Source organism: Ceratotherium simum, chromosome 22, assembly GCF_057802395.1.
Source record: "Ceratotherium simum simum isolate JZ-2026a chromosome 22, ASM5780239v1, whole genome shotgun sequence".
NCBI lineage: Eukaryota > Metazoa > Chordata > Mammalia > Perissodactyla > Rhinocerotidae > Ceratotherium > Ceratotherium simum.
In genome coordinates, this window is record NC_141921.1 from 284,227 (window position 1) to 310,904 (window position 26,678).

General features: G+C 41.1%; 1 protein-coding gene across 7 annotated transcripts in view; it reads right to left on the bottom strand.

Annotated features, from left to right (window-relative positions):
* Positions 1–26,678, bottom strand: part of FGGY (FGGY carbohydrate kinase domain containing) — a 395,835-nt gene that overhangs the window by 107,702 nt on the left and 261,455 nt on the right. For all 7 annotated transcript variants that reach the window (XM_087445838.1, XM_087445839.1, XM_087445836.1 and 4 more), the window contains one exon: positions 16,187–16,248. In XM_087445838.1, coding sequence (XP_087301964.1) covers positions 16,187–16,248 — 62 coding nt within the window. The remainder of the gene's footprint in view (positions 1–16,186; positions 16,249–26,678) is intronic.

Genomic DNA, 26,678 nt, shown 5'->3' on the forward strand with positions numbered 1-26,678 from the left:
CTTTGCAAACAGTAAGATTCATTTAGCCTCCACATATATGGTCCCTCCCGCACTAATGAGATCCCTGGGGATGGGGCATATGCTCACCCCCTTTGACTCCTAACCTCCCCCCAGCTGGATGTTTATTCTCTGAATGCAGCCCTTCTCCTGCATGTTGTTTCAATTATACCTCACCATGTGTACTATCTGAGTATATTATTCAAAATGAAGTGCACTTGGAAAACATTAAAATAACGAACACACATCATTATTCACATAATTTAAACTTGCACGATGCCTTTTTGGTTCTGACTTTGTTCCATTTGTATGTTTTATCAATTCCTTTTCAAATGGCGGTCTGCCCTCCTCCAGCTCGAGAATCACATGTTAACTATTTCAAGTGGACCGTTCTCCCTCCCTCTCATGAACTCCAGGCTCATATGTCCTCTCTCAGAACGAGGAATTCTTTCTGTCCTACTCCCATTGCGTGTGATGAAGAAAATATACTTCTAACAGTCACAAAGTGACTTCACCACGTGCCAGGGGGTGATAGGGTACACTAACCTCTAAGCCTCATTTACTTTTTTGCAATTAAGGCTAATACTTTTACCTCATAGGCCTCTACGAAGATTAAATATAGAGTCCTGAGCACTATAAAACAATAGGTGATCGGTAAATAGTTTCCTCTCCCTTCCTATCACGGGAAATTAATTTCTAGCTTAAAAATAACCCAAGAGTCAGGGAAGATTTTTTCAGACTTTATCGCTTACAGTCTTAAGTGCAGACAGCACCCCTGAATCTCCACACTCTCCTACATCTCCAAAAATCATTTAATTCTTTGGGTTCATAGGCTACCCAGAAGCATGGTGACCATAATTTCAAACCAAAAATGACGATACATGGTCTAACAGAAGACATTGATGCCCTTTCCAGGAGTAAGGGAAAGTCTTAGAAAAGAAGCTTGCTTACTTCCTGACCCACTGCATACGTACTCTGCCTGTCCCACTCTACTGGAACTCCCATGTGAGGAACACCACTCTCTCAGTTGATAACTCCAATGGCCTTGATTTTACTTGAACTCTTGCATTTTGCACCACTTGATCATTTTTTACTCATTCGTTCTCTTTCCCATTTCCAGGACACAATACTCTAGTTTTCCTGCCTCCTCTCCAGCTGGTTCTCTTCCTTTGCTTGTCCCTTACATATCTGAAGTCTCTCAGATCTCTGTCCTTGTCCCTCTTCTCACTCTTTATATACCCTTGGGTGATCCATCCTCCTCTCACGCCCCCGGTTACCACCCAGGGCTGAGGACTTCCAAGTGCATGCCCATCTCCTGCTCATTTCTCTCTCATGAGTTCCAGGTCTAATATCCAACCACCCAGCAAATGCTTCCTCTCGGATGCCCACAGGGACCACAACTAAAAATGTCTAATATGACACACATCATCTTTTCTGGCATTCTCCCTCTTCCTTCTGTGTTCTTTGGTCTAATCAAAGCCAATCTCATTTAAGGGGCTGCTCGAGCAACCATTTGGGGGACAGAGTCAGAGCGGGTATCATTTTTGACTCTCTCTCCCCCTCACCTCCCAAATCTAATTTTCACCAAGATTTGTCAACTTTATTATCTCAAATATTCCTCTAATCAGCAAACTTCTCTCCAGCTCAACTGTTTCTACTTTATTCAGGCCACCTTCAAATGCTGGGATTAGAGCTTTGGCTTCCTAACTTATCTCCCCGCTTGAAATCTTGCCCCCCCACAACTAGGTTTTCTGCACTCCTTCCTGGGTGATTTTTCTAAAATGCAGCTCTGATTATGACTCCACCCTACCTGAAACCCTTCAGTCGTTCCTCCCCACTGTCCTCAAGAAGAAGCACAAACTTTCTCGCCTGGCATAAGATGTTCTTCATTATCCAGCTCTCCCGACATTGCGGTATTTCATACACATCTTCCATTCCTCCTTCCTCCTCACCCCTGCACACGCCACGCTGTAACCACACCAAACCACTTTTAATTTTCATAATATGTCTCTGAATGTTTGCCTCTTCTGCTCCCTCTTGCCGAGAATTCTCTTCCTTGCCTTCTTCACCTGCCTGTGTCAATCACACCCCAGACTCATCTTTGATGCCACCCCTTGGAGGCCATTCTTGGACCCATGCTCCTTTCACTGCCCATGCTGACATACCAACCTACACTGAACACAACTGCCTCAGCTCCCCTCCTCACATCTCCAATCCCAGCATCACCAGAGAAAAGGAGGAGGGATCCTGACATCTTCAAGTACTTTCAGGAGTGCAATGCCACCTGCCCTCATCACCTATGTTGGGAGTTTGACAGTAAAACCTGTGCTCTCTGGTTTGGGAATAAAGAGATATTCTGCAGCAACACTGATTACATTATTTCCCTGCTTAGAATCCTGCAATGGCTAATTACTGTCCCTTGGATAAAATCACTTTCTCACCTTGGTATAAGGCCCTGGATGATCCAGACCCTGCCCTGGTCTCCAACCTCCCCTTGCTCACTGTGGTTTGTGGTCTAATATCAATTCCTCAGCCTTCTCTTCAAGGCTTACACATATGTCAGTCCGTTAGCCTGGAGTGCTCTTCACATGGTTAGCTCCTTTTTATCCTTTAGATCTTAACTGTCCCTCCATCAGCCAGGGCTTCCTTGACCACCTTATCTAAACGGGGCTTCCTTGATATTCTACTACTGCATTCTGTTTGTCTCTTTCATATCAGGCGTGGTCACTGTAGACTTATTCACTTGTTGATTACCTATGGCCTCCTCTGGACTTTAAGCCACACGAAGGCAGACCATCACCAGTATATATTCAGGATTTAGCAGAGAACTTGGTGCATAGTACCACTCAAGAGTGTACATCAAATGGATGAATGGAACTTCCTCCACCATATGGTAATTGCCTCTTTACTTTATCTGTATCCATCTCTGGAATCTGAACTTCTTCTAGGAAAGAGCTGCATTTTATTCATCCTACCAGGTGCTCAATGCATAGTTATTGAAACGTAGAATGGACGAATGCAGATCTAACATAAAATATTAGAACTGGAATTTCTGGGTTGTTTATACCTCTACTTCTCATGGTAGCACTGGGTTGCCAAAGGGTGGATCTTTGGAGTCACAGGGACACAGTGTTCCTGGCATGCTGGCGTACACCTCAGAAGCGGGCAGGGAAAAAGAACAAACATTTTGTGACACTCCCCCCACCCCGCACCCCAACCACTTCCACTCACTTGCCAGGCACGGTGCTGGGCTACAGGTAACCAGCTGAGAAGTAGAAAATGGAGAATCTATTTCCTAAGTCAGCAAAGCCCTAAGTCTTCTTGGGAGGACCCCAATGCCATGAGCACTTTCTTATCCTTGCATGCAAAACAGAAGCCAAACGAGCCATCAAGAATTCACTGATTATCCTGGCATATCCTAGGGGATAAAAGGTGTTAATATTTTCACCCTGGTTCTGTGATTGCCCGGGAGCCTAAGTAAAAACTTGTTGATAGACTGATGGTCCCAGTTCTCAGACTGAGGGACCGAGGTGGAAGAAGCCATAAAGGCCAAGGGAGCAACCTGAAAACACAAGAGTAGAATGGAAAGTGAGAACAATCTTTAGAAGTGGAGTCTGAGAGCTCCCTGTAATACTCATTTCCTCATTTAAAATTAAATGAGATAATATATATAAAACTATCACTAAGAAGCAGAGTGCCAGGCACACTGAAAATTCTTAATAAATATTCTTGGCTTTTCTTTTCCTTTCCTTGCTCCAGAGGGATTTATACAGATTTTAATGAGAGGATTTAAATGTACCCTGAGATCTAGCATATGGGGGACCAGTGCGTTTTAAGAAATTGATCCTCAACAGGATTATGGGAATCACAGAAGCAAAAGAGGTTTGAGCAATAAATCAGATCAAGAAAAATTGGGGACAGCACCGGTGGCCTAGTGGTTAAGTTCGGCACACTCTGCTTCAGCGGCCCAGGTTCGGTTCCTGGGCATGGACCTACACCACTCTTGGCCATGCTATGGTGGTGACCCACATACAAAATAGAGGAAGATTGGCAATAGACATTAGCTCAGGGCAAATCTTCCTTAGCAAAAAAAAGGAAAAAAAAACAAAAAAGAAAGAAAGAAAAATTGATTGTCTTCAAAGGAATAACAGAAAAATCCAGGGAAAGTAGGAGAAACGAAAGACAGGTTGAGAGACAGAATGTGAATTAGCAGAACTTCATGCTTCCAATCCTAAGGGACCTGACACCCACAGAATCACAATGAGAAATGACGACTGCTTGCAGTGACCTCTGCAAAAGTAACTCAGAACAGGCTGGCTTCTCTGTTTACAGTCTTCCCTCTCCAGCAGACTGTAAGCTCACTGAGGTCAGGGGCCATATCTTCTACTCTGTCCCTCCCTCCCCACCAATGGTCTAGTTTACTCCCCACAGAGCAGCCAAAGTAATCCTTTTAAAAGGTCAATTTGATCGTGTCTTTTCCCTGCTCAAAAACGAAAACTGTGAGCAAAGTCCAGTGTTCTTACAGTTTTCTAAATGACCTGCATGGTTTGGCCCCTGGTTAACTTGCAGCCCCCCATCTGTGCCCAGTTCCCTCCCATTTTGGTCCAGCCACAGTGGCTTTCAGAATGTCCACTGAGCCTGACAAGCTGGCTGCTGCCTCCAGGCTGACTTGCTGTTCCTTCAGTCTAAAGAGATCTTCCCCTAGAACCATGGCTTGCTCCCCATCTTTATTCAGAGACCTGCTCAAGTGTCACCCCATCAAGGATGGCTTACCCACCGGAAATAGCTCCCATCCATCACCCCAACATCCCTCGTTCTATGTCTCCTTACTCATCTCTATGTTTCTTTAGAACACTTACCAATTCCTGGCGTGCGTGCTCTCTCTCTCTCAATCGCTTTCTCTCTCTCTCTATTTTTATATAGACACACACATACACACGTATAAACACACATATACACACACACAAATATACGTATATACACATGTGTGTGTGTCTGTGTGTGTGAGTACAATTTTCATGAAAGTAGGGACTTTTTTTTGCTTTGTTCACTCTTGTATCATAAGTACTCATAAGACACTCATCAGACAGTCAAAGGACCTGGAATTCAACCTTGGCTCTGCTGCCAACCTTGAATCCAGCACTTGTGGATTATGCCAACATCTTCCCACCAAACCCTGCCATCACCAGAACCTCATTCTGAGACATTGGTAGTGAAGGTTCTATAAGAGAATTAAGACAATAATGGGCAGTTTAGAGGAAAAGAGCTGAAGCTATAATCAATGTAAGGCAATCTCTGGCCAAGGAGTGAAATACCCAGATATTTGGCCCCACATGGAGAGAGACTCTGGTTGCCACTTACATGCATGGGCACGTCTAGTTATTGTTTACTTAATTTATAAGCTCCGAAAACATTTGTCTTCAGGGATGGGGCCTAAAAGGATTATGATAAATCAAGCGTATAAAATACTAAATCTGTTGTTTATCAACATTTGTTTCTACAGTTTCAAATAGGATTTGTTGATGCTAAGCTCTGAGATAGGAGTGACCTGCATTGCTGTTTTCAGAGAGCCCCAAGTCACAGCAAATCACCAATTAAGGGGTTCACTGATGATGTGAAGTTAGGAACCCCTGCTCTAGGTTTTATGTGCTCTCTAAGCCAACTAAACTGCTAGCTGATGACGTTATGTGGTGGGACCCCTCTCAGCAGCAATGGCATTCTAACTAGAAACTTCTAGAAGGGAAGGCTTGTCAAGCATCTCCAACTCCACCTCAGGATCAATCCTCCTTCTCTACAGCCAACTTCACATCGCTTCTATTCTAGTACAGTTTGCATGTCATTCGGCTCTGTGCAGGAGTGACTCTCCTTGAGAATGTCAGTCCCTTGGTGGGATGAAAATGTCTATTAAGTAACTACAACGACCATAATGATAACTTCTATCACTACCACTATCATTTACTGAATACCTATTACAGCTTGACAATTGTCACTATGTGCCAGACACTACTCGAATTCATTCAATTTTCTCAACAACCTTATGAGGTGTTTACTACTATTATTTCCCTTTACAGTGAAGTACTAAGGCACAAAGAGGTTAAGTAAATGGCTCAGGGGGACACAGCTACTAAGGGGTGAAGCCGAGACACAGGCAATTTGGCTCCAGCGTCTGTATTAACCTCCACCTTAGACTGTCTCTCTTTTGTCATGTACTGGCTACATGGGGTTTCTTTGTTAATATTAATATTATAATATTAATATTTAACTTTTGTTTAAAAGCCCAACAACTAAGCATTATCATGAAATTCATTTATTATTTTTGAAACTTTTTATTTCAAAATAATTTTAAATTTACAGAAAAGTTGCAGAAATAGTACACAGACTCCCTTACACTCATCATCAAAGGAATCAACATAAATACAATAGTATTAACTAACCTACAGACTTATTCTAATTTTGACACTTTCTCCCACACTAATGTCCTTTTTCTGGTCGAGGATTTAATCCATGATCCTACCGTGTTTCTAGTTGTAGTATTTCCTTAGTCTCCTCCGATCTGGGATGGTTCTTCAGCAATTCTTTAAGTTTCATAATCTTCTTTTGAAGCATATTGGCTAATAATCTTGTAGAATGTCCCTCAATTTGGGATTGTCTGATGTTTTCTCATGTTTATACTGAGGTTATGCATTTGTGGCAAGAATATTACAGAAATGATGTTGTGTCCTTCTCAGTGCATCATGAAAAGCGGTAAAAGATGTTGACATATCTTATTGCCAGTATTGTTACCTTTGATCACTTAGGTAAGGTGTTGCCTGCCAGATTTCTCCACTGTGAAGTAACTATTTTTCCTTTTATATTAATAAGAATGTCTTGTAGTGAGATACTGTGGGACTATGCAAATATCCTGCTTTACATCATACTCACTCACTAATTTTAGCATCCACTGATGATTCTTGCCTGCAATAATTATTACTGTGGTATTTGCCTAATGATGATTTTCTATTTCCATTATTTCTTCTACATTTATTAATTTTAAGTCCATTGTCCTCACAGTGGACAAGAAGATCTGTGCTTTTTCCCTATTTATTGTTTTGTAAATTTATTATTTTATTTTCTTATTGTGGCAACATTGGTTTATAACATTATATAAATTTCAGGTGTACATCATTATATTACGATTTCTGTGTAAATTACATCATGTTTACCACCCAAAGACTAATTACAATCCACCACCACACACATGTGCCTAATCACCCCTTTCACCCTCTTCCCTCCCCCATTCCCCTCTGGTAACCACCAATCTAATCTCTGTCTCTATGTATTTGTTTGTTGTTGTTTTTATCTTCTACTTATGCGTGAGATCATATGGTATTTGACTTTCTCCCTCTTACTTATTTCGCTTAGCATAATACCCTCAAGGTCCATCCATGTTGTCACAAATGGCCAGATTTCATCCTTTTTTATGGCTGAGTAGTATCCATTGTGTATATATACCATGTCTTCTTTACCCATTAGTCCTTTGGTGGGCACCTTGGTTGCTTCCAAGTCCTGGCTATTGTGAATAATGCTGCAAAGAACATAGGGGCGCATGTATGTATCTTTACGCGTTCATGTTTTCAAGTTCTTTGGATAAATACCAAGCAATGGAATAGGTGGACAGTATGGCAGTTCTATTCTTAACTTTCTGAGGGATCTCCACACTGTTTTCCATAGTGGCTGCACCAGCTTGTACTCCCACCAGCAGTGTACGAGAGCTCCCTTCTCTCCACATCCTCTCCAACACTTGTTATTTCCTGTCTTGTTAATTATAGCCATTCTGACGGGCATGAGGTGATATCTCATTGTAGTTTTGATTTGCATTTCCCTGATAATTAGTGATGATGAACATCTTTTCATGTGCCTGTTGGCCATCTGTTTATCTTATTTGGAGAAATATCTATTCAGATCTTTTGCCCATTTTTTAATTGGGCTGTTAGTTTTTTTGTTGTTGAGATGAATGAGTTCTTTATGTATTTTGGATATTAACCCCTTATCAGATATATGGTTTGCAAATATCTTCTCCCAATTGTCAGGTTGTCTTCTTGTTTTGGTGATGGTTTCCTTTGCTGTGCAGAAGCTTTTTAGTTTGATGTAGTCCCATTTGTTTTTCTATTGTTTCCCTTGCCCAGTCAGACATGGTGCTTGAAAATATGCTACTAAGACCATTGTCGAAGAGCATCCTGCCTATGTTTTCTTTTAGAAGTTTCATGGTTTCAGGTCTTATATTCAAGTCTTTAATCCATTTTGAGTTAATTTTTGTGTATGGTATAAGATAGCAGTCTACTTTCATTCTTTTGTATGTGGCTGTCCAGTTTTCCCAAGACCATTTATCGAAGAGACTTTGTATTCTCCATTGTATGTTCTTGGCTCCCTTGTTGAATATTAGCTGTCCATAGATGTGTGGGTTTATTTCTGGGCTCTTGATTCTGTTGCATTGATCTGTGTGTCTGTTTTTGTGCCAGTACCATGCTGTTTTGATTACTATAGCTTTGTAGTATATTTTGAAATCAGAGAGTGTGATACCTCCAGCTTTGTTCTTTTTTCTCAGGATTCCTTCGGCTATTTGGGGTCTTTTGTTGTTCCACATACATTTTAGGATTATTTGTTCTATTTCTGTGAAAAATGTTGTTGGAACCCTGACAGGGATTGCATTCAATCTGTAGATTGCTTTAGGAAGTATGAACATTTTAACTATGTTAATTCTTCTAATCCAAGAGCATGGAATATCTTTCCATTTCTTTGTGTCTTCTATTTCTTTCAACAGTGTTTTATAGTTTTCAGTGTACAGGTCTTTCAGCTCTTTGGTTAAGTTTATTCCTAGGTATTTTATTCTTTTTGTTGCAATTGTAAATGGGATTGTATTCTTAATTTCTCTTTCTGCTACTTCGTTGTTAGTGTAAAGAAATGCAACTGATTTTTACATGTTGATTTTGTATCCTGCAACTTTACCATATTCACTTGTTATTTCTAAAAGTTTTTTTCATGGATTCTTTAGGGTTTTCTATATATAAAATCATGTCATCTGCAAATAGTGACATTTTCACTTCTTCCTTTCCAATTTAGATCCCTTGTATTTCTTTTTCTTGCCTGATTGCTCTGACTAGGACTTTCAATACTATGTTAAATAGGAGTGGTGAAAGTGGGCATCACTGTCTGGTTCCTGTTCTTAGAGGGATAGCTTTCAGTTTTTCTCCATTGAGGATGATATTAGCTGTGGGTTTGTCATATATGGCCTTTATTATGTTGAGGTACTTTTCTTTTATACCCATTTTATTCAGAGTTTTTATCATAAATGGATGCTGTATCTTGTCAAATGCTTTCTCTGCATCTATTGAGATGATCATGTGATTTTTATTCTTCCTCTTGTTAATGTGGTGTGTCACGTTGATTGATTTACAGATGTTGAACCATCCCTGCATCACTGGAATAAATCCCACTTGATCATAGTGTATGATCTTTCTAATGTATTGTTGTATTTGATTTGCTAGTATTTTGTTGAGGATTTTTGCATTGATGTTCATCAGTGATACTGGCCTGTAATTTTCTTTTTTTGTGTTGTCCTTGTTGGTTTTGGTATCAGGGTGATGTTGGCTTTGTAGAACGAGTTAGGAAGTTTCCCCTCCTCTTCAACTTTTTGGAAGAGTTTGAGAAGGATAGGTATTAAGTCTTCTTTGAATGTTTAGTAGAATTCACCAGGGAAGCCGTCTGGTCCCGGATATCTTTTGGGAGGTTTTTGATTCCTGTTTCAACTCCTTACCGGTGTTTGCTCTATTCAAATTCTCTAATTCTTCTTGATTCAGTTTTGGAAGGTTGTATGATTCTAAGAATGTATCCATTTCTTCTAGATTACCTAATTTGTTGGCATATAGCTTTTTGTAGTATTCTCTTACAATCTTTTGTATTTCTGATGTGTCTGTTGTAATTTCTCCTCTTTCATTTTATTTTATTTATTTGAGCCTTCTCTCTTATTTTTCTTGGTGAGTCTAGCTAAAGGCTTGTCAATTTTGCTTATTTTTTCAAAGAACCAGTTCTTAGTTTCATTGATTTTTTTCTTTTTTTTTTTAGTCTCTATTTCATTTATTTCTGCTCTTTTATTATTTCCTTCCTTCTACTGATTTTGGGCTTTTTTGTTCTTCTTTTTCCAGTTCCTTTAGGTGCACTGTTAGATTGTTTATTTGAGATTTTTCTTGTTTGTTAAGGTAGGCCTGTATTGCTATAAACTTCCCTCTTAGAACCGCTTTTGCTGTATCTCATAAATTTTGGCATGCCGTATTTTCATATTCATTTGTCTCCAGGTATTTTTTGATTTCTCCTTTGATTTCTTCATTGACCCTATTGTTGTTCAGTAGCATTTTGTTTAATCTCCACAAATTTGTGGCTTTTCTGATTTTCTTCCTGTAATTGATTTCTAGTTTCATAACATTGTGGTCAGAAAAGATGCTTGGTACTATTTCAATCTTCTTAAATTTATGTAGACTTGTTTTGTGGCCTAATATGTGATCTATCCTGGAGAACATTTCATCTGCATTTGAAAAGAATGTGTATTCTGCGATTTTTGCATGGAATGCTCTGTATATATCTACTAAGACCAACTGGTCTAATGTGTCTTTTAAGGCCAGTGTTTCCTTATTGATCTTCTGTTTGGATGATCTATCCATTGGTGTAAGTGGAGTGTTAAAAGTCCCCTACTATTATTGTGTTGCTGTCTATTTCTCCTTTTATGTCTGTTAATAATTGCTTTATATTTTTAGGTGCTCCTATGTTGGGTGCATAGATATTTATGAGTGTTATATCCTCTCGTCGTATTGTTCCCTTGATCATTAGGTAGTGTCCTTCTTTGTCTCTTGTTACGGTTTTTGTTTTAAAGTCCATTTTGTCTGATATAACTATTGCTACCCCAGGTTTTTTTTCATTGCCATTTGCATGGTATATCTTTGTCCATCCCTTCACTTTCAGTTTGTGAGTGTCTTTAGGTCTGAAGTGTGTCTCTGGGATGCAGCATATATATGGGTCTTGTTTTTTTACCCAGTTGGCCACCCTATGCCTTCTGATTGGAGCAGTTAGTCCATTGACATTTAAAGTAACTACTGATAAGAATGTATTTATTGCCATTTTTTAACTTTTTTCTGGGTGCTTTAGTAGTTCTTCTCTGCTCCTTTCTTCTTCTCTTGCTCTCTTCCCATGTGGTTTGATGGTTTTCTTTAGTATTATGTTTGGGTTCCTTGCTCTTAATTTTTTGTGTATTTATTACAGGTTTCTGGTTTGTAATTACCATGAGGTTCATATATAATAACCTATGTATATAGCAATCTATATTAAGTTGATGGTCTCTTTAATTTGACCTCTTGCTAAAAGCTCTACTCCTTTACTCTCCTCCTCCCACATTTTGTTTTTGATATCATATCTAACTTCTTTTTTTGTACATGTGTATCTGTTACTCTCTTATCATGGAAATAGATAATTTTAGTACTTTTGACCTTCATATTAGCTTCATAGTTGGTTGATCTCCTACCTTTATTGTATATTTGTCTTTACTAGTGATTTTATTGTTCTTTTTTTTTTTTGGTAATTTTCTTATTCCTATTTGTGGTCTTCTCTTTCCCGCTTAAATAAGTCCCTTTAGCATTTCTTGTAAGGCTGGTTTCTTGGTGATAAAATCCTTTAGTTTTTGCTTGTCTGGGAAACTCTTTATCTCTCCTTCCATTCTGAATGATAACCTTGCCAGGTAGAGTATTCTTGGCTGTAGGTTTTGCCTTTCAGCACTTTAAATATATCCTGCTACTCTCTTCTAGCCTGTAAGGTTTCTGCTGAGAAGTCAGCTGACAAACTTATGGGATTTCCTTTGTATGTAACTTGCTGCCTTTCTGTTGTGGCTTTTAGGATTCTCTGTTTATCTTTAATTCTGGACATTTTAATTATAATGTGTCTTGGTGTGGGCCTATTTGGGTTTATCTTATTTGGTGCTCTCTCTGTTTCCTGTACCTGGATATCTGTTTCCTTCCTTAGGTTAAGAAAGTTTTCAGCTATTATTTCTTCAAATAGATTATCTGCCCCTTTATCTTGCTCGTCTCCTTCTGGGACACCTATAACATGGATGTTACTGTGCCTGATGTTGTCCCAAAGGTCCCTTAGACTGTCCTCATTTTTTTAAATTTTTTTTTCTTTTACCTGTTCAGCTTGGGTGATTTCCTCCAGTCTTTCATCCAGCTTGCTGCTCCATTCTTCTGTATTGTCTACTCTGCTATTGAGTCTACCTAGTGAATTTTTCATTCCCAGTATTGTACTCTTCATTTCTGATTGGTTCTTTTCTATATTTTCCAATTCTTTGTTGAAGTTCTCACTGAGTTCATCTATTTTTTTTTTTTTTTTTTGTGAGGCGATCAGCCCTGTGCTAACATCCATGCCAATCCTCCTCTTTTTTTGCTGAGGAAGACTGGCCCTGGGCTAACATCTGTGCCCATCTTCCTCCACTTTATATGGGACGCCGCCACAGCATGGCTTGCCAAGCAGTGCGTCGGTGTGCACCCGGGATCCAAACCGGCAAACCCCAGGCTGCCGCAGCAGAGCACGTGCACTTAACCACTTGTGCCACTGGGCCAGCCCCAGTTCATCCATTCTTTTCCCAAGATCAGTGAGCATCCTTATGACTCTTTGTTTGAACTCTTTTTCAGGTAGATGGTTTATTTCTGTTTGGTTTAGCTTTTTTTCTGGGGTTTTGTCCTTTTCCCTTACTTGGAACGTATTCCTTTGTCTCCTCATTTTGCCTCTTTCTCTGTGCTTATATCTTGTATTAGGTAGGTGAGCTATGTCTCCCAATCTTGGAGAGGTGACCTTATGTAAAAGATGCATTGTGAGGCCCAGCAGTGTGCTTCCCTCTCAGCGCCAGTTCCAAATGTTCCAGGAGTGTCCCCTGTGTGGGCTATGTGTGTTCTTCTGTTGTGGTAGAGGTGCTCTTGCTGAAGGTGCCCAAGGAGGCTAGGCTGTCCCCCTGGCTAGCTGGTAGTAATGCTCAGCTGCGTGTGGCTGCTATGGACCCTTCAGTCACTTCTGCAGGAGTGGGGAAGCCCCCCACAGCTGGCTGCCAGGTCTAATAGCACATTCCTGTTGTAGTTTTTCTATTAATTGAGTAGGCCCCCAGCATGGCTGGTTGCTAGGCTCAGGGGCTTACAATTGCTGTAGTCCTCTGGCTTGCAAGGCTGTCTGCCGCTCTCTCAGGGTTGCAGCTGATTGGGGCCGACCCCAGGCATGGGAGAACCCAACTGTTTCAGGCTTTGGAAGGTGGGGCTGAACCCCTATGTGGCTTTTTGAGAAGCACAAGTCTGCTGCAGTTGACAGGCCCCACTGACCCTGTCCACACAGGGGCACACACCCCGTCAACACAGTCTTGCCCTGTACGCACACCCCAACCCACTGAAGTAGACTCAGTCGCCCCACTGCAGAGGCCCCACACACTCCATCAACGCAGGCCCACTCCTTGCACACACCCTGCCCCACAGAGGCGGACCCACTCACCCAGTTGCAGAGGTTCCAGGCACCCCGCCTATGTGGGCCCACAAAGTTGCCTGAGGGCTTGCTGTTGGGTGGGGCCAGTCCCTAGGGCGGGCTGCCTGCCCTGGCTCAGCTGGATTAAATCAGTGCTCTAGTGGGTGGGGTGGACTCCTGTGCTAATAGGCCAGGGGAAGAACTCCAATGGCATCTGCCAGCATGTGTCTGTGTCAGCACGCCTGTATTAGGTCACAGTAATGGCTTCCGTCAGTCCCTGGAGAAGTCTCACCTCTCACCGAGATGCACCCAGAGCCTATCAAGTGAGTCTCTTTTCAGCGATTTTAGGCTGCTTTCTGAAACGGGTGAATTTGTTTATGGGCCCTTTAAGAGCAAGCTTTCTTTTTCTCCCTTATGTCCGACAGCTTTTCTGGGGGTACTCCCCATTGTAGTTAACAGACAGCAAAACCAGGTATTTTGACACTGGTCTCAGTTGTGCTGAGTCCAAAAGCTACTTATCGTGGTAATGCTCCCCCGCTCAGATCCCCCACTCCTCCAGGGAAGGCTTCATAGCTTAAGGTTGCTCCGGGGCAGCCGTGAAGCGCAGCAGCTAGAAGGTGGCCTTTTTCTCTCCAGAAAGGAATTTCTGCCTCTTCTACCTCGGTCAGCACTGTCCCTTGTTGTGGGCATTCTTTTTATCCAGTTTTCAGTTCCCTCTTAGGGGTAATTCTTCCAAGAGTAGTTGTAAATTCATTGTGTCCGTGGGAGGAGGTGACTTCAGAGTCTGCCTGCGCTGCCATCTTGACACCGTCCCCCTTCCCTATCTATTTATTTCTTCAATTGTTTACTTATATCAGTATGGCATCATGGAGTTTTTTTATTTGTTTGTTTATTTATTTTTGTGAGGAAGATTAGCCCTGAGCTAATATCCAATGCCAATCCTTCTCTTTTGTTGAGGAGGAAGATTGGCCCTGGGCTAACATCTGTGCCCATCTTCCTCTACTTTATATGGGACGCCGCCACAGCATGGCCTGACAAGCAGTGCGTTGTCTGGGATCCAAACCCACGAACCCCGGGCTGCCAAAGAGGAGAGTGTGCACTTAACCGCTGCACCACCGGGCTGGCCCCCATGGAGTTATTTTATACTATCATTATTTATTCTGTTGATCAAATTGTCCCCAATTAGGCCATTGAGAGATTGTTCAAGTTGGCTCCTGTGTACTTCCACAATTCCTTTTCAAGTATTTCCTTACTTTCTGGCACCAACAAAATGTTCACATATTCTCCCTGCCCTACCCCTGGAATTGATCATTTTTTCCAAGAAGTCCTGATTACTTTTATTGAAGAACAATTAGAATGGTATTTAGAAACCGAGCCCTGGGTGCTAGGTGTGCACACTGCTACTAGGGTGTCATTGCTTCTGGGCCATCTCATCAGGGAGAGCTACGGAATACATGCATGTATACTCACACATGAATATACATATCTATATTTGTTCTATTTATATCCAGCTACATATATATTAAAAATCACAAGTTGATACTGATACCTCTGATTTCCGTCCATTACCATAAGGTTCATTTTAACTTTCCCCTTTCCCTATTTGTGGGAAACCTGGCTCTCATTATCCATAATATATTTATTTATTTGCTCAAATGTAGTATATACATAAAAGATTTTCAGTATAGTTAACCCACACATCTATAAAAAACAAATTTAGTAATTAGCGTATCATATTTATGTATAGTTATTTTTATCTTCAGCCATCCAGCATACTGTCAAAATATCCTTTCTCAAAGTTACTTAGGTGAGTTCCTTTCTTACCCAAACTCCATTTAGTGTCGTTATGTTATTTATTATTAACAGAGCAGGCTCATTTTTTACTGTTTGTATTTCATTGCCCACCTCCACCACCCACATATATCCTGGTATCTATGTATGTATGTATCTATCTGTCTATCTTCTCTTTATTTTCAGGGGGACATGAAGCATCACCACAGTTCTAAGAGTTAGAGTTATATAAAGAAGTATGCTCAGAGATGAGTTGCTCCCTCCTTCTACCTGTTCCCATTCCCCGATTCTTTCCATTCCGTTCCCGCCCACCCCCTATGGGTAACCAGTCTCAGTTTCTGGTTTAACCTTCTTGCATTTCTTTCGCATAGATGAGTAGATACATATATATTTTCTTATGTTGCCCTCTTTTTACATGAAAGGGAGCATACTATAAACACTCCTTTGCACTCTGCTTTCTTCACTTAACAGTATATCCTGGAAATCATTCATATCAGTTATTATCCTCAGTTTTATAGATGAAGAAGTAGGCTTAATGAGGTTAAATAACATGCTCTAGGTCACATAGCTAGTAAAGAGAGAAACTGGCTTTGAACCCAAGAAGTTTTGACTCCAGAATCCATGCTTCTCCTTCTGTATCAGCGTGTCTCATCCATGGTCCCTGGCATATTCTTGGGGGATGTCTAGGTTCTTTGAATTCTCTTAGATCATTTTGAAAACTCATACATGCACGCTCTGGATCATCCAGATGCCTGTCTTATCACCAAGGACTGCCAGGTATTTTCACTGCCCACATGATCTGAAAACCATGCAGGTGCCTAAAGCAAATGCCCTCAGTGCGTCATGCGTGGACCGTGTGGGGAAGAGAGAGGGCAGTTACCTGGCAGTGGCCTTGGCTTGTAGTTCAGGGAAGGCAGCATGGCCCTGCACCATGTGGTCTATCTGAAAAACAAGAGAGATGGGTCAATTTTACAGTTTCTCTGAGAAAAAGATATATTAAAATGTCTGTTTCTTTCAACTCTTTGTCCATAGAGGATCTAAGAATGTTAAAATGCTAACTCAGCAGGAGAGTCTCAGCTCTTTCACAAATCTAGCTTTCTTAACCTGGTGTGGCCTTTTGGATTTATAAAACGAAGAAGTTTAAAGAGAAGAGTAGCAGGAATGGAACTCCCAAGGCTGAACTGGTAGCAGCAGGTACCATCAGGTCCAAGAAGGAGGAGAGGAAGGAAGGCAACTCAAGGGATGGGTGGGGCAGCCAGTGTGAGCACTAACCTCCGCCTCACACCATCTCCTAAACCAGGCTGTCACCCCAGGGCACGTCAGACCTTGAATTGCTCACTGTGTCTTACTAATGGAGAGGTTCGGTGAAACAGACTATGAGGAGGGAGTCCCAGTTAAAAAAAAAGCGTCGCCCCGAGCTGTCAGGGAACCTCCTCTGTTGACAAGTCATCACATGGAAACTGGGACGTGGCTCTGCAAGGACAGGACTGTCTGAGCCCCACAGACGGTCAGCTTCTCCTCTGAAATCCCATGTCTGGGACTTTGTTCCTTATCCACTTTCTAGGTCTCAACAAAATGATATGCAATACGCATCAGGAAGAGAAATGCTTTCCCCACGTTGTTACGCCGCTTGCTATAAAACACAACCAACACTGGGCTTGAGTTCCTGAACCTAATCTGGTATTTTCTCAAAACGTACATGAGTCTCTGGCACTCCCAAACAACCATTCTGACCGACTTATTTTCATTCAAACTATGAACCGACTGGTTATTTCGGCCTCATGGAGCCAGTCTCTCTGAGCACGTATCCTGAGAGCCGGGGCTGTGTAAAGAGGAAGAGAATTTGTTCTGGAGCCACAGAGGCTGGGTGTGGGTTCTGGCTCAGATACTAACTAGCTGTGTGACTTTGTGCAAGTCACTTAGCTGCTCTGAGGCTCAATAACCTCTCCCCTCCTCCCCCGGCCTCCTTTTAAAACTGGACTGCTGGGATGTAGACAGTGTCTGCCATAATGCCAACAATAGCATAAATAATACCACCTAAAGTTCACCGATTCATTTACCACCTATCAATTTTAAGCTAAGCATTTTACGATACATTATCTCATTCATCCCTTATAAAACTCCTATGAAAAAGATGCTATTCTCCACTATGGAGATGAGAAAACTGGGACTAAAAGAGATTAAGGATCTTGCCCAAGGTCACAGAGGAGTAAGTGACAGATCTAGTTCTCAAACTGAGGTCTCTCTGCATTTAAAGTCCTTGTTCTTAACTACTATGTCATATTGTCTACTAAACTTCCAGCTATGATGTAAGTTGTTGAATTCCATTTGTGCAGCTTGGCAGAAACGTTTCCAAGTAATACCAAAGCAACTGGTCATTTCAATGGGAAAAAACCATGCAGCTTTTGAATGTTTACTTCCTCCAGGTTCAGCTTTGGGTTACTGTGACGAGGCATATTCTGGACCTCAAAGAGTTGGCAGCAGTGACGCATAATTAAAGGCATTACTTGATTTGATGCTAATTTCTCTGGGAAGTACTTTCAGAGTTCAGAGAAGGGAATTTAAATGAGCTTCCAGGAGGAAGCACAGAACCTAGCATGTGTGGTGCATGCATGAATGCAGCTATTCAGTGTTTACCAAAAGCCTAATCAGGTACTGTGCCTAGGCTTGGGAATACAGTGGAAAATAAGAAATTCAACACATATAGTACACAGTAGCATAGAATAAGAGGTCAATAATTTGGTAGTTATTATACAGTTGGAGGAGGTGAGGCTTTAGCTGAGAGGCCAAGAACATGTAAAGTTTAGAGCAGTAAAGGGCTGGAGGCGAGGCATGCCAGACAGGAGGCTGTGCTGCACAGAGACATAAAGATGGAAAGACATATATGGCTATGGACAGTAAGGAGACTGGTCAAGCCCTGTGCCTGGCATATCACAGATGTTCAATAAATATTTGTTGAATAAACATGGGATGCACGAATCATATGGAGGCATAACATATGTCACATAGTACTAGGTACTTCTTGGTGGCACTTACCACACACTTTACATTTGTGTTTATTTGTGTGGGGCACACACAGGGTAACTGTTTACAGGGTAACTGCAATTTAATTAGAAAATAAATGAAGTGGTGGAAATATTGGATGAATGAGGAGGGTGGGGACAGACAGTGGGTCTTGAAAATTAGATAAGTGTTTATAATTTTATTGGATTAGAGGCCATAGGAAATTATTTTGATTTGGGGAGCAAAATGATGAAAACTGAAGAAAAACTGGTCTGGTAGAGTATGTATGACAGGGAGACAATCGGGCATAGAGAGCAGGAAATGCAGACAAGGCCTTCTTTTACCCTATACTCCGAGCTCTTCTAAATCAAGAGCCTCATTATTTCCCACTCTCCAGTGCCTACAACAATGTTTAACATCTTGAATGAAGGAATGAGACACATTTTAAAGAAAATAAAACAGATTTAGTGACTAACCAGTCACAGAACATAAGTAAATCAGAGTCAAGGATGACTTTGAACTTCTGGGTCTAAGAAAAGGAAATGTGGCCATATTCGTCATGTCTTTTTATTGTCTGTATTTCTGATGCTTTGATATCCAGAGCCTTATTGACTCTGGAGAGACTGCCCCTCCCAGGGCTAGCCAATTCCTAGAGATAGTAAAGGACTCAACTCACCTGTGATCATGCCTTTCACAGGCAAACTAACTAATCCAGAGACCACCTCCCCACCATGTCCTCTGTGGGCTGCTATTTCCCTGCTAATCACCCCATGGCTAGGGATCAGATAACTAGGAACAGCCCTGGTGCTTCCCACATGGCCCTGCGTGGCATGCCATGCCCCCTCCTCTTGAGAACTGTAAGTAACCAACTATTTCAACAGCAATCATTTCCTGATCTGTTGGCCTCATCATACCCGAATAATAATAAAATCTACATTTTAAAACAGTGGCTCAGTGGAAAGAACAAGGGCTTTGGAAACAGACAGACTTGGGTCCAAATTCATGGTCTATACTTATATTCTGTGCTACTTAGAAAAAGTTACTTGACCTCTCAGAGCCTCATATCCTACAACTGTTTAATGGGGATAATAAAATTTGCTTTGCAGGGAAGGTTGTGGTTAAGTGCCTGGTACATAGGTGGCTTTCAGTTCATAACATCTATTATTAAAAAGAAGGGGGTACCACAAAAGACTCAAAATGGTTGGAAGAACAGGATCTCAAATAATCAGCTGCACTTTTTGTTTTTTCAAGGCAACTGGTGGTAAAGGCCCACCCTGATTATCAAAGAACAAACCAGTTTGTCAAATAGCTGAGCACTCATTTCAAAAGCCCAGAGGGCCTGTTCCTAGGGTTGGTCTCTCTACTTACAGTCTATTCTCTAATGCATTTAGCACAGTATAGAGGAACATAGTGTCCCATTAGTGGTTATTTGTTTTCCAATGAAATAACCAGTTTTACCACAGTGACTGTATTTGCCAAGTGGTTGCCTTAGAAATATATAGACAGAGCTAGTCTAACTCTATGAGTGTTTTCTTGTTTCCTTCATCTTCTTAGATTTCAGTTCTGAGAGCAGGCAGCCGTCAGAGTAGGCAGAAAAGTCTACAGACGATTTGGATAGGCAGGAAGCTTGAGCTGGATGGAGCCAGATCTTCTTCAGGATGGCTTTCAGGTCCACATCAAGAAGGAGAGGCCATCTTACAGTATTTAACTAGGGTTGGATTTCTAGGCCCTTCCTTATAAGGGTGGCATCTGCATTTGGAACATGGGAGAAATAGAAATGCAATACAGTATAACACAGAGATCATAAATGGGTAGTATGAGGTGGCATCTGGCCCATAAATGTACTTTATTTGGGATATATAACATTTTAAAAAATGAGCCAATACTTTAAAACTGGGAGATTTCACTTAAAATCCAGATTTTGGTTTCTCTTGAAGAATTGGTGAATGTAAGACACTGGGCCACCCTTAGTCCCCCATGGCAAGAGCTGTCAGCTGGTGACTGATTGCTTCAGACAGGCCTGTACCCTTCAGTTTGTAAGAGGCACCACTACTCCCTATCATTTCCCACAACAGACACCAGATTTCATCGATTTATCACGATAGCACTAACGTTTTACGTTGCTAGAGGTCTATTTCCCTGTGCCTATCTCTCTGTTAAAGGAGGGAACGTGGAATTTAGCCCTAGAATACTATGAGTTGAAAGAAAAACTTCTCTGTGGAAGTAAAAAAATATTTCTTTGCTTAGTCTGTTTATTCATTTATGCTTTCTGTCTGACTCACTTAGGCAGTTGAGTTTCTGATATGGCAGAGAGAACACAGTCAAGGAATCCTGAGATCAGTTCTGGCTCAGGCCATGACCTTGGACAAGACCATTTCTTTTTTTTTTTTTTTAATTTTTTGTTTATTGCAGTAACATTGGTTTATAACATTGTAAAAATTTCAGGTGTACATCATTGTACTTCTATTTCTGCATAGATTACATCATGTTCACCACCAAAATACTAATTACAACCCATCACCACACACATTTACCGAATTATCCCTTTCACCCTCCTCCCTCCCCCCTTCCCCTCTGGTAACCACCAATCCAATCTCTGTCCCTATGTGTTTGTTTATTGTTGTTATTATCTACTACTTAATGAAGGAAATCATACGGTATTTGACCTTCTCCCTCTGACTTATTTCACTTTGGACAAGACCATTTCTAATTCTTTCTCTAAAATATTTAATAAGTTAATATGACAAATAGCCGAGTGTCTGTAAAATTAGACAGAGAATGGCATTGACTGAGATATCAAAACTGTGGGCAAAGAGTTCACAGGCAAGAAAAACATACAATAAAAGCAAACTTAGCATTTAAGAATTTTAGGTGCTATGACCATTTTGCTAAGAAAAGCTATCTTGCTTGGCGGGTTTTCTCTATTAAAATCAGTTTTATGGATTAGTTTTGAGGCTGTCTTTTACCTTGCTTTGTAAATCGAGTAAGGAAATCATTAGGCTCAGAGAGATGCTTACCACTTGTCACAACTGCCTTTTTTCCATTTGCATCTACCTGTACCGTCACTTTCTTCATTTCAGCTATTTCAGCTCTTTACTTACCTAGTCTTCTTATCTCAAAGCAAAAACCATTGCCTGATTTTTCCCAGCCTTGAAATTCTCATGAAAATCTAATGAAAGAAGAAAACCTAGATAATTTCTTTCATGCTGCAAGAAAGGACTGTGGGTTTCGATACTGAACAGTTCCAAAGAACAACACTCTTGGAAGAAAATATAAACTATGGTTTTTTTACAACTTTAATATTAGCTTTACATAGTGCAACTTCACTTACAAGTGGATAAATTCTTCTTTAATGCAGAGCTAGTTTAGTCTGTCTCATAAGAAACAATGGTGTCAGAATACAATATAGTGACACCTTTAAATGCTGAAGGGGGGAAAAAATCCGGTCGACAAAGAATTCTATATTGAGCAAAAATATCTTTCAAGATAGAAGGTAAAATACATTTATTAAAAAAAAAGAAAACTTTTTTTGACAGTAGACCTGCAAGAAATGAAGAAATGTTAAAGGAAGTTCTTCAGGCTGAAGGGAAATACCCGATGGAAATTCAAATTTCAGAAAGAAATTAAAAACAATGGAAATGGTAAATACGTAGGTAAATACAAAAGATTATGTTCGTTTCTCAGAATTTCTCTGAAATATGCATGACTGTTTCTAATGGACTGAATGGTATCCTCCCAAAATTCAGATTTTGAAGCTCCAACCCCCCAATGTGACTGTATTTGGAGATGGAGACTTTATAGAGGTAATTAAGGTTACATGAGGTCATAAGGGTGGGGCCCTAATCTGATAGGATTGGTGTCTTTATAAGAAGAGCAAGGGTCACCAAAGCTCTGTCTCCATGTGCAGGCACCTAGGAAAGGCCACGTGAGGATACAGTGAGAAGGCCACTGTCTACAAGCCAGGAAGAGAGCTCTCACTAGATACTGAATTTGCCAGCACCTTGATCACAGACTTCTAACCTCCAGAACTGTAAGAAAATAAATGTCTATTGTTTAAGCCACTCCAGTCTGTAGTACTTTGTTATGGCATCCTGAGAAGACTAATATATTGTTTAAAGCCAATAACACAAGAATGACTATACTGTTGGGTGTATAGCATTTGTAGATATCATACTCATTGTAACTACAGCATAAAGAATTGGGGGTGGGGATAAGTGGAACTAAGGAGTTGAATGCTTTTTATATTTTACATGAAGTTATACAATATGCACTCTAAGTAGACTGAAAAGTTTAGGATGTTTATTATAATTCCTAAAGAAATAATTTAAAAAAGAATGCAAAAAATGATGCTTAAAAAGCAAATAGAGAAATTAAAATGGAATTCGGAAAACGGAAAAATATTCAATTAATCCAAAAAAAGGCAGAAAAGAGACAGAGAAAGAAAAAACAGAATGACCACAGAAAACAAATAGCAAAATAGAAGACCTAAATCCAACCATATTTATCCTTACATCAAATGTAGAGAGTTAAAACACTCTAAGGAAAAATCAGAGATTATGACTCTACAGAAAAGCAAGACCTGACTATATGCTGTGTACAAAGATGCACTTTACATAGACCTGGACAGAGATAATGGTGCTTTGGTCAATGGTGCTGGGAGTGAAGGTAAATAAAAATAGATGGATTGGTGATATACATTTTGGAGTTAGAATCAATAGGTCTTTCTGATGGATTCGATGTGAGCAGAGAGGGAAAAGGAGGAGTGAAGAATTAATCCTAATTTTCTGCTTTTAATAAAAACATAAATGCTGGTGCTTGTTACCAAGACGAAGACACATAATGGAGGATCAACTTAGGGAGTGTATCAGTTACTACAGTCAGAAAACTGGGAGCAATTCTTGATTCTTCCTCATGCTGCCTCCTTGTCATCTAACCCATCTTCTCCATTGATAGCAATGCTATCCTTCAAAAAACCTTGACCTCTCTCTTTTTTGCCTACTTTACATCCAATCCATCAGGAAATCCTGTTGGCTCTACCTTCAAAATACATCTAAAATCTGACCACTTTTTATCAGTTCCTCTGCCATCATCCTCATCTCTCAGCTGGATTACTGCAATAGCCTGTTTCTGGTCTCCCTACTTCTATCTCCCCCACTCCCACCCCAGAGTTTATTCCCAACATAGCAGGCAGCAGCCAGAATGATCCTTTAAAAACCTAAGTCATGTCCTATCTCTCTTGTGCTCATTATTCTCCAATGGCTTCCCATTTCACTCAGAGTAAAAGTCAAAATTCTTACAGTGGCCAATAATATAGCCCCCATTACCTCTTGGAACTTATTTCCTACAACTCTCATTTTGGTTCACCCTGCTCCATCCACATGGCCTCCTTGCTACTTCTTTAATACCCCAGGCCAGCAAACCCCTCAGCATCTTTGCACTGGGTGTTCCCTTGGCCTGGTATGTTCTTCCCCCAGGTTTCCAAATGGCTGGCTGACTTTCCTTCCTCATTGTTTGGCTATCACATCAATGAGGTCTACTCTGACCGCCTTACTTAAAACTGCAAACTGCTCACCTGAACTCACAAGATTTCTTCCTCTATTATTTTTAACAACTTATACCATAAAATAAAATTTATTTATTTATTTATTGTTTTTATCACTTTACTGTGTATTACTTGTCTCCTCTTATTAAAATGTAAGCTTGACAAGGGGGTAGATTTTTGGAAGGGGGACAGAGAGGCTGTTTTATTCACTGCCGTTTTCTCACTCAGAACAGTACCTTGAACATAGTAAGTACTAATAAATACTGGTTGTATAAATAAATGTCACTCTAAAGATTTTAGACTTTATTCTACTGATAACTGGAGAGCTCTCAAGACTGAGAGGGTCATGTCTATGTTTTAGAAATATTACTTTAGCTGCAATCTTTAAAGAGGGCTAATTCAGTCGTGGACTGAATGTTTGTGTCCCTCCAAATTCATACATTGAAATCCTAACCACCAATGTGATGGTACTTAGTGAGGTGATTAGTTCATGAGGGTGGAGCCCTCAGAAATGGGATTAGTGCCCTTATAAGGGTCTAAAGAGCCCAGAGTCCTCCTCTTCTGCCATATGAAGATAGAAGGAGATGGCCCTCTGCAAACTGGAAGAGGGTGCTTACCAGATCCTGACCGTGCTGGCACCCTGATCCTGGACTTCCATCCTCTAGAACTGCGAGAAATAAATTTCTGTTGTCTATAGCCTGGACTGACTGAGACAAAGTGGTTAGAGGGTGGAAGATTAGAAGCAAGAATGAATTAGGAAGCTGTGCAGGGGTCCAGGTGGGTATACAAAAATACAGTGAAGCCTGGGCAGGAGGAGGCAACCGTGGAGCTTTTGTTCATGCAGAGTTGGTCTTTGCATCCATGAAACCGTTGCAGCTAGCTAAGTGAAATGCTGGGGTCACATCTAGGTCTACACGTAGAGACTGTCAGTGACTGACACACCTGCGTTTTTCTCTCAGGGCCTTACAAAGCCTGCCAACTGCATTTGCTTCAAAATACTTGAAGAGAAAGTCACACTAACTGACAATAATTGCTTCCCAAGGGAGTCTACAAGAGAACTGTAAGAAAAAGTCAGAAATGCAGCTCCACAAAAGTCAGGTCCAGTTCTGGAAAGATCTGGGGCTTCCGGTAGCTGACTTGGGTTTGAATCAAGGCTCTCCCACTTAAAACTGTAAGACCTGGATCAAGTTACCTCACTGTTCTGAGCCTATTTTTTCACTAGTAAAACTGATATAATAGCCACACATGTCTGTGACCACACAGACATGCTGTGAAGACCAGACGGCATACTGAATCTTAATAAGGGCCCAAAAGCGCTTGGCACATAACAGATACCCGCAGTAGGTTGCAGGGTAGTGCAATCGACCTTATGTGCTATGATAAATTATAATTATCAGTTCTATACCCCACTTCCCATTGGATGATAAGCTACTAGAGGACAGGAATCATGTAACAATATTCCTGCCTGGCCCAGAGCAATTGCACGAGTGAATGAATGAAGGGATGAAATCACTATCTACACAACCTCTGCAGCACTGTGGACACCGCAAGCTCTTCCTACCCCTACTTATGGGAGACTGATGTCTCCCTGAGGTCAGCCCCAGGCCGAGCGGCACTGGCAATAAAGGAGGAGGCAGAGAGGCACTCAATGCACGAATCCTAAAATTCCAGGAGCACAAAGTGGCTTGCTACATTGCGACCCTGTGGCTCAAGTTCAAATTTAAATCCTGGGCTCAAACAATTCAAAGGTAACCCCCCACCCAAACCGAATGATCCCAGAAAGCCAACGCCACCACAGGGGCAGCTCAGGAACGTGTCTTAGCCTCCCACACCGAATGCCACTCCCAATACAAATAACTTTAAGGAAGACAGAGAAGAGTGGTCAGAGACAGGGATGGCCAAGGTCCAGGTGGAAATGAGCTTCAGCATCAGGATGCAGTGACTGCATGGGTCAGTGTTTTGTGGAAAAATCTGGGCAAAAAGCAATGTTTTTTGCACAACTATCCTGGAGAGAGTATTGACATGCACGAGACAGTCTTTGATGGGTGCTTGCTGAACTGAAGTCAATCATCCAGGGGAGGGGTTATGTCCCCTTCCCAGTGGAAATACATCTCAGAGGTACAAGCCTGGAATGAGTGAAAAACGAGTCCAAATCTCAGTCAGAAGAAAGTGCGAGGGCTCCAGGGCCAGAAAAGATTCTATCCTATTTTTTTCTTCGTCCTCAAGTTAACCAGATGGACTTTTTTTTTTTAGGTACCAATTTATTCACATACTTGAAATGAAGAATTTGCCTTGTGATGGAAGATCTATATTTAATTGTAAAAACCTGAGGGCTGGCCTGGTGGCGTGATGGTTAAGTTCACATGCTCCGCTTTGGCAGCCCGGGGTTCGCAGGTTCGGATCCTGGGCACGGACATATGCACCACTTGCCAAGCCACGCTGTGGCAGGCATCCCACATACAAAGTAGAGGAGGATGGGCACGGATGTTAGTCCAGGGCCAATCTTCCTTGGCAAAAAGAGGAGGACTGGCAACGGATGTTAGCTCAGGACTAATCTTCCTCACCAAAAAAGAAAAAGAGAGACAAAATATTTATTTTTCAAATCTAGAGTTTATATAATTTTTTGTTTCTTTTCTTTTTTCCTCTCTTCTTTCCCCTCCTTTACTTCCCTTTTCCTCTCCTTTCTCTTCTCTTCTGCTTCAGATGGTGTATTTGTGATGTGTGTTTAGAAGAGACTAGGGACAATGTAATAATTGAGTAGACACTTGCAGATGTGGCACATGAGAGAAGATGTACACATGAAATAGAGAACAAAAAAGATGGGCCT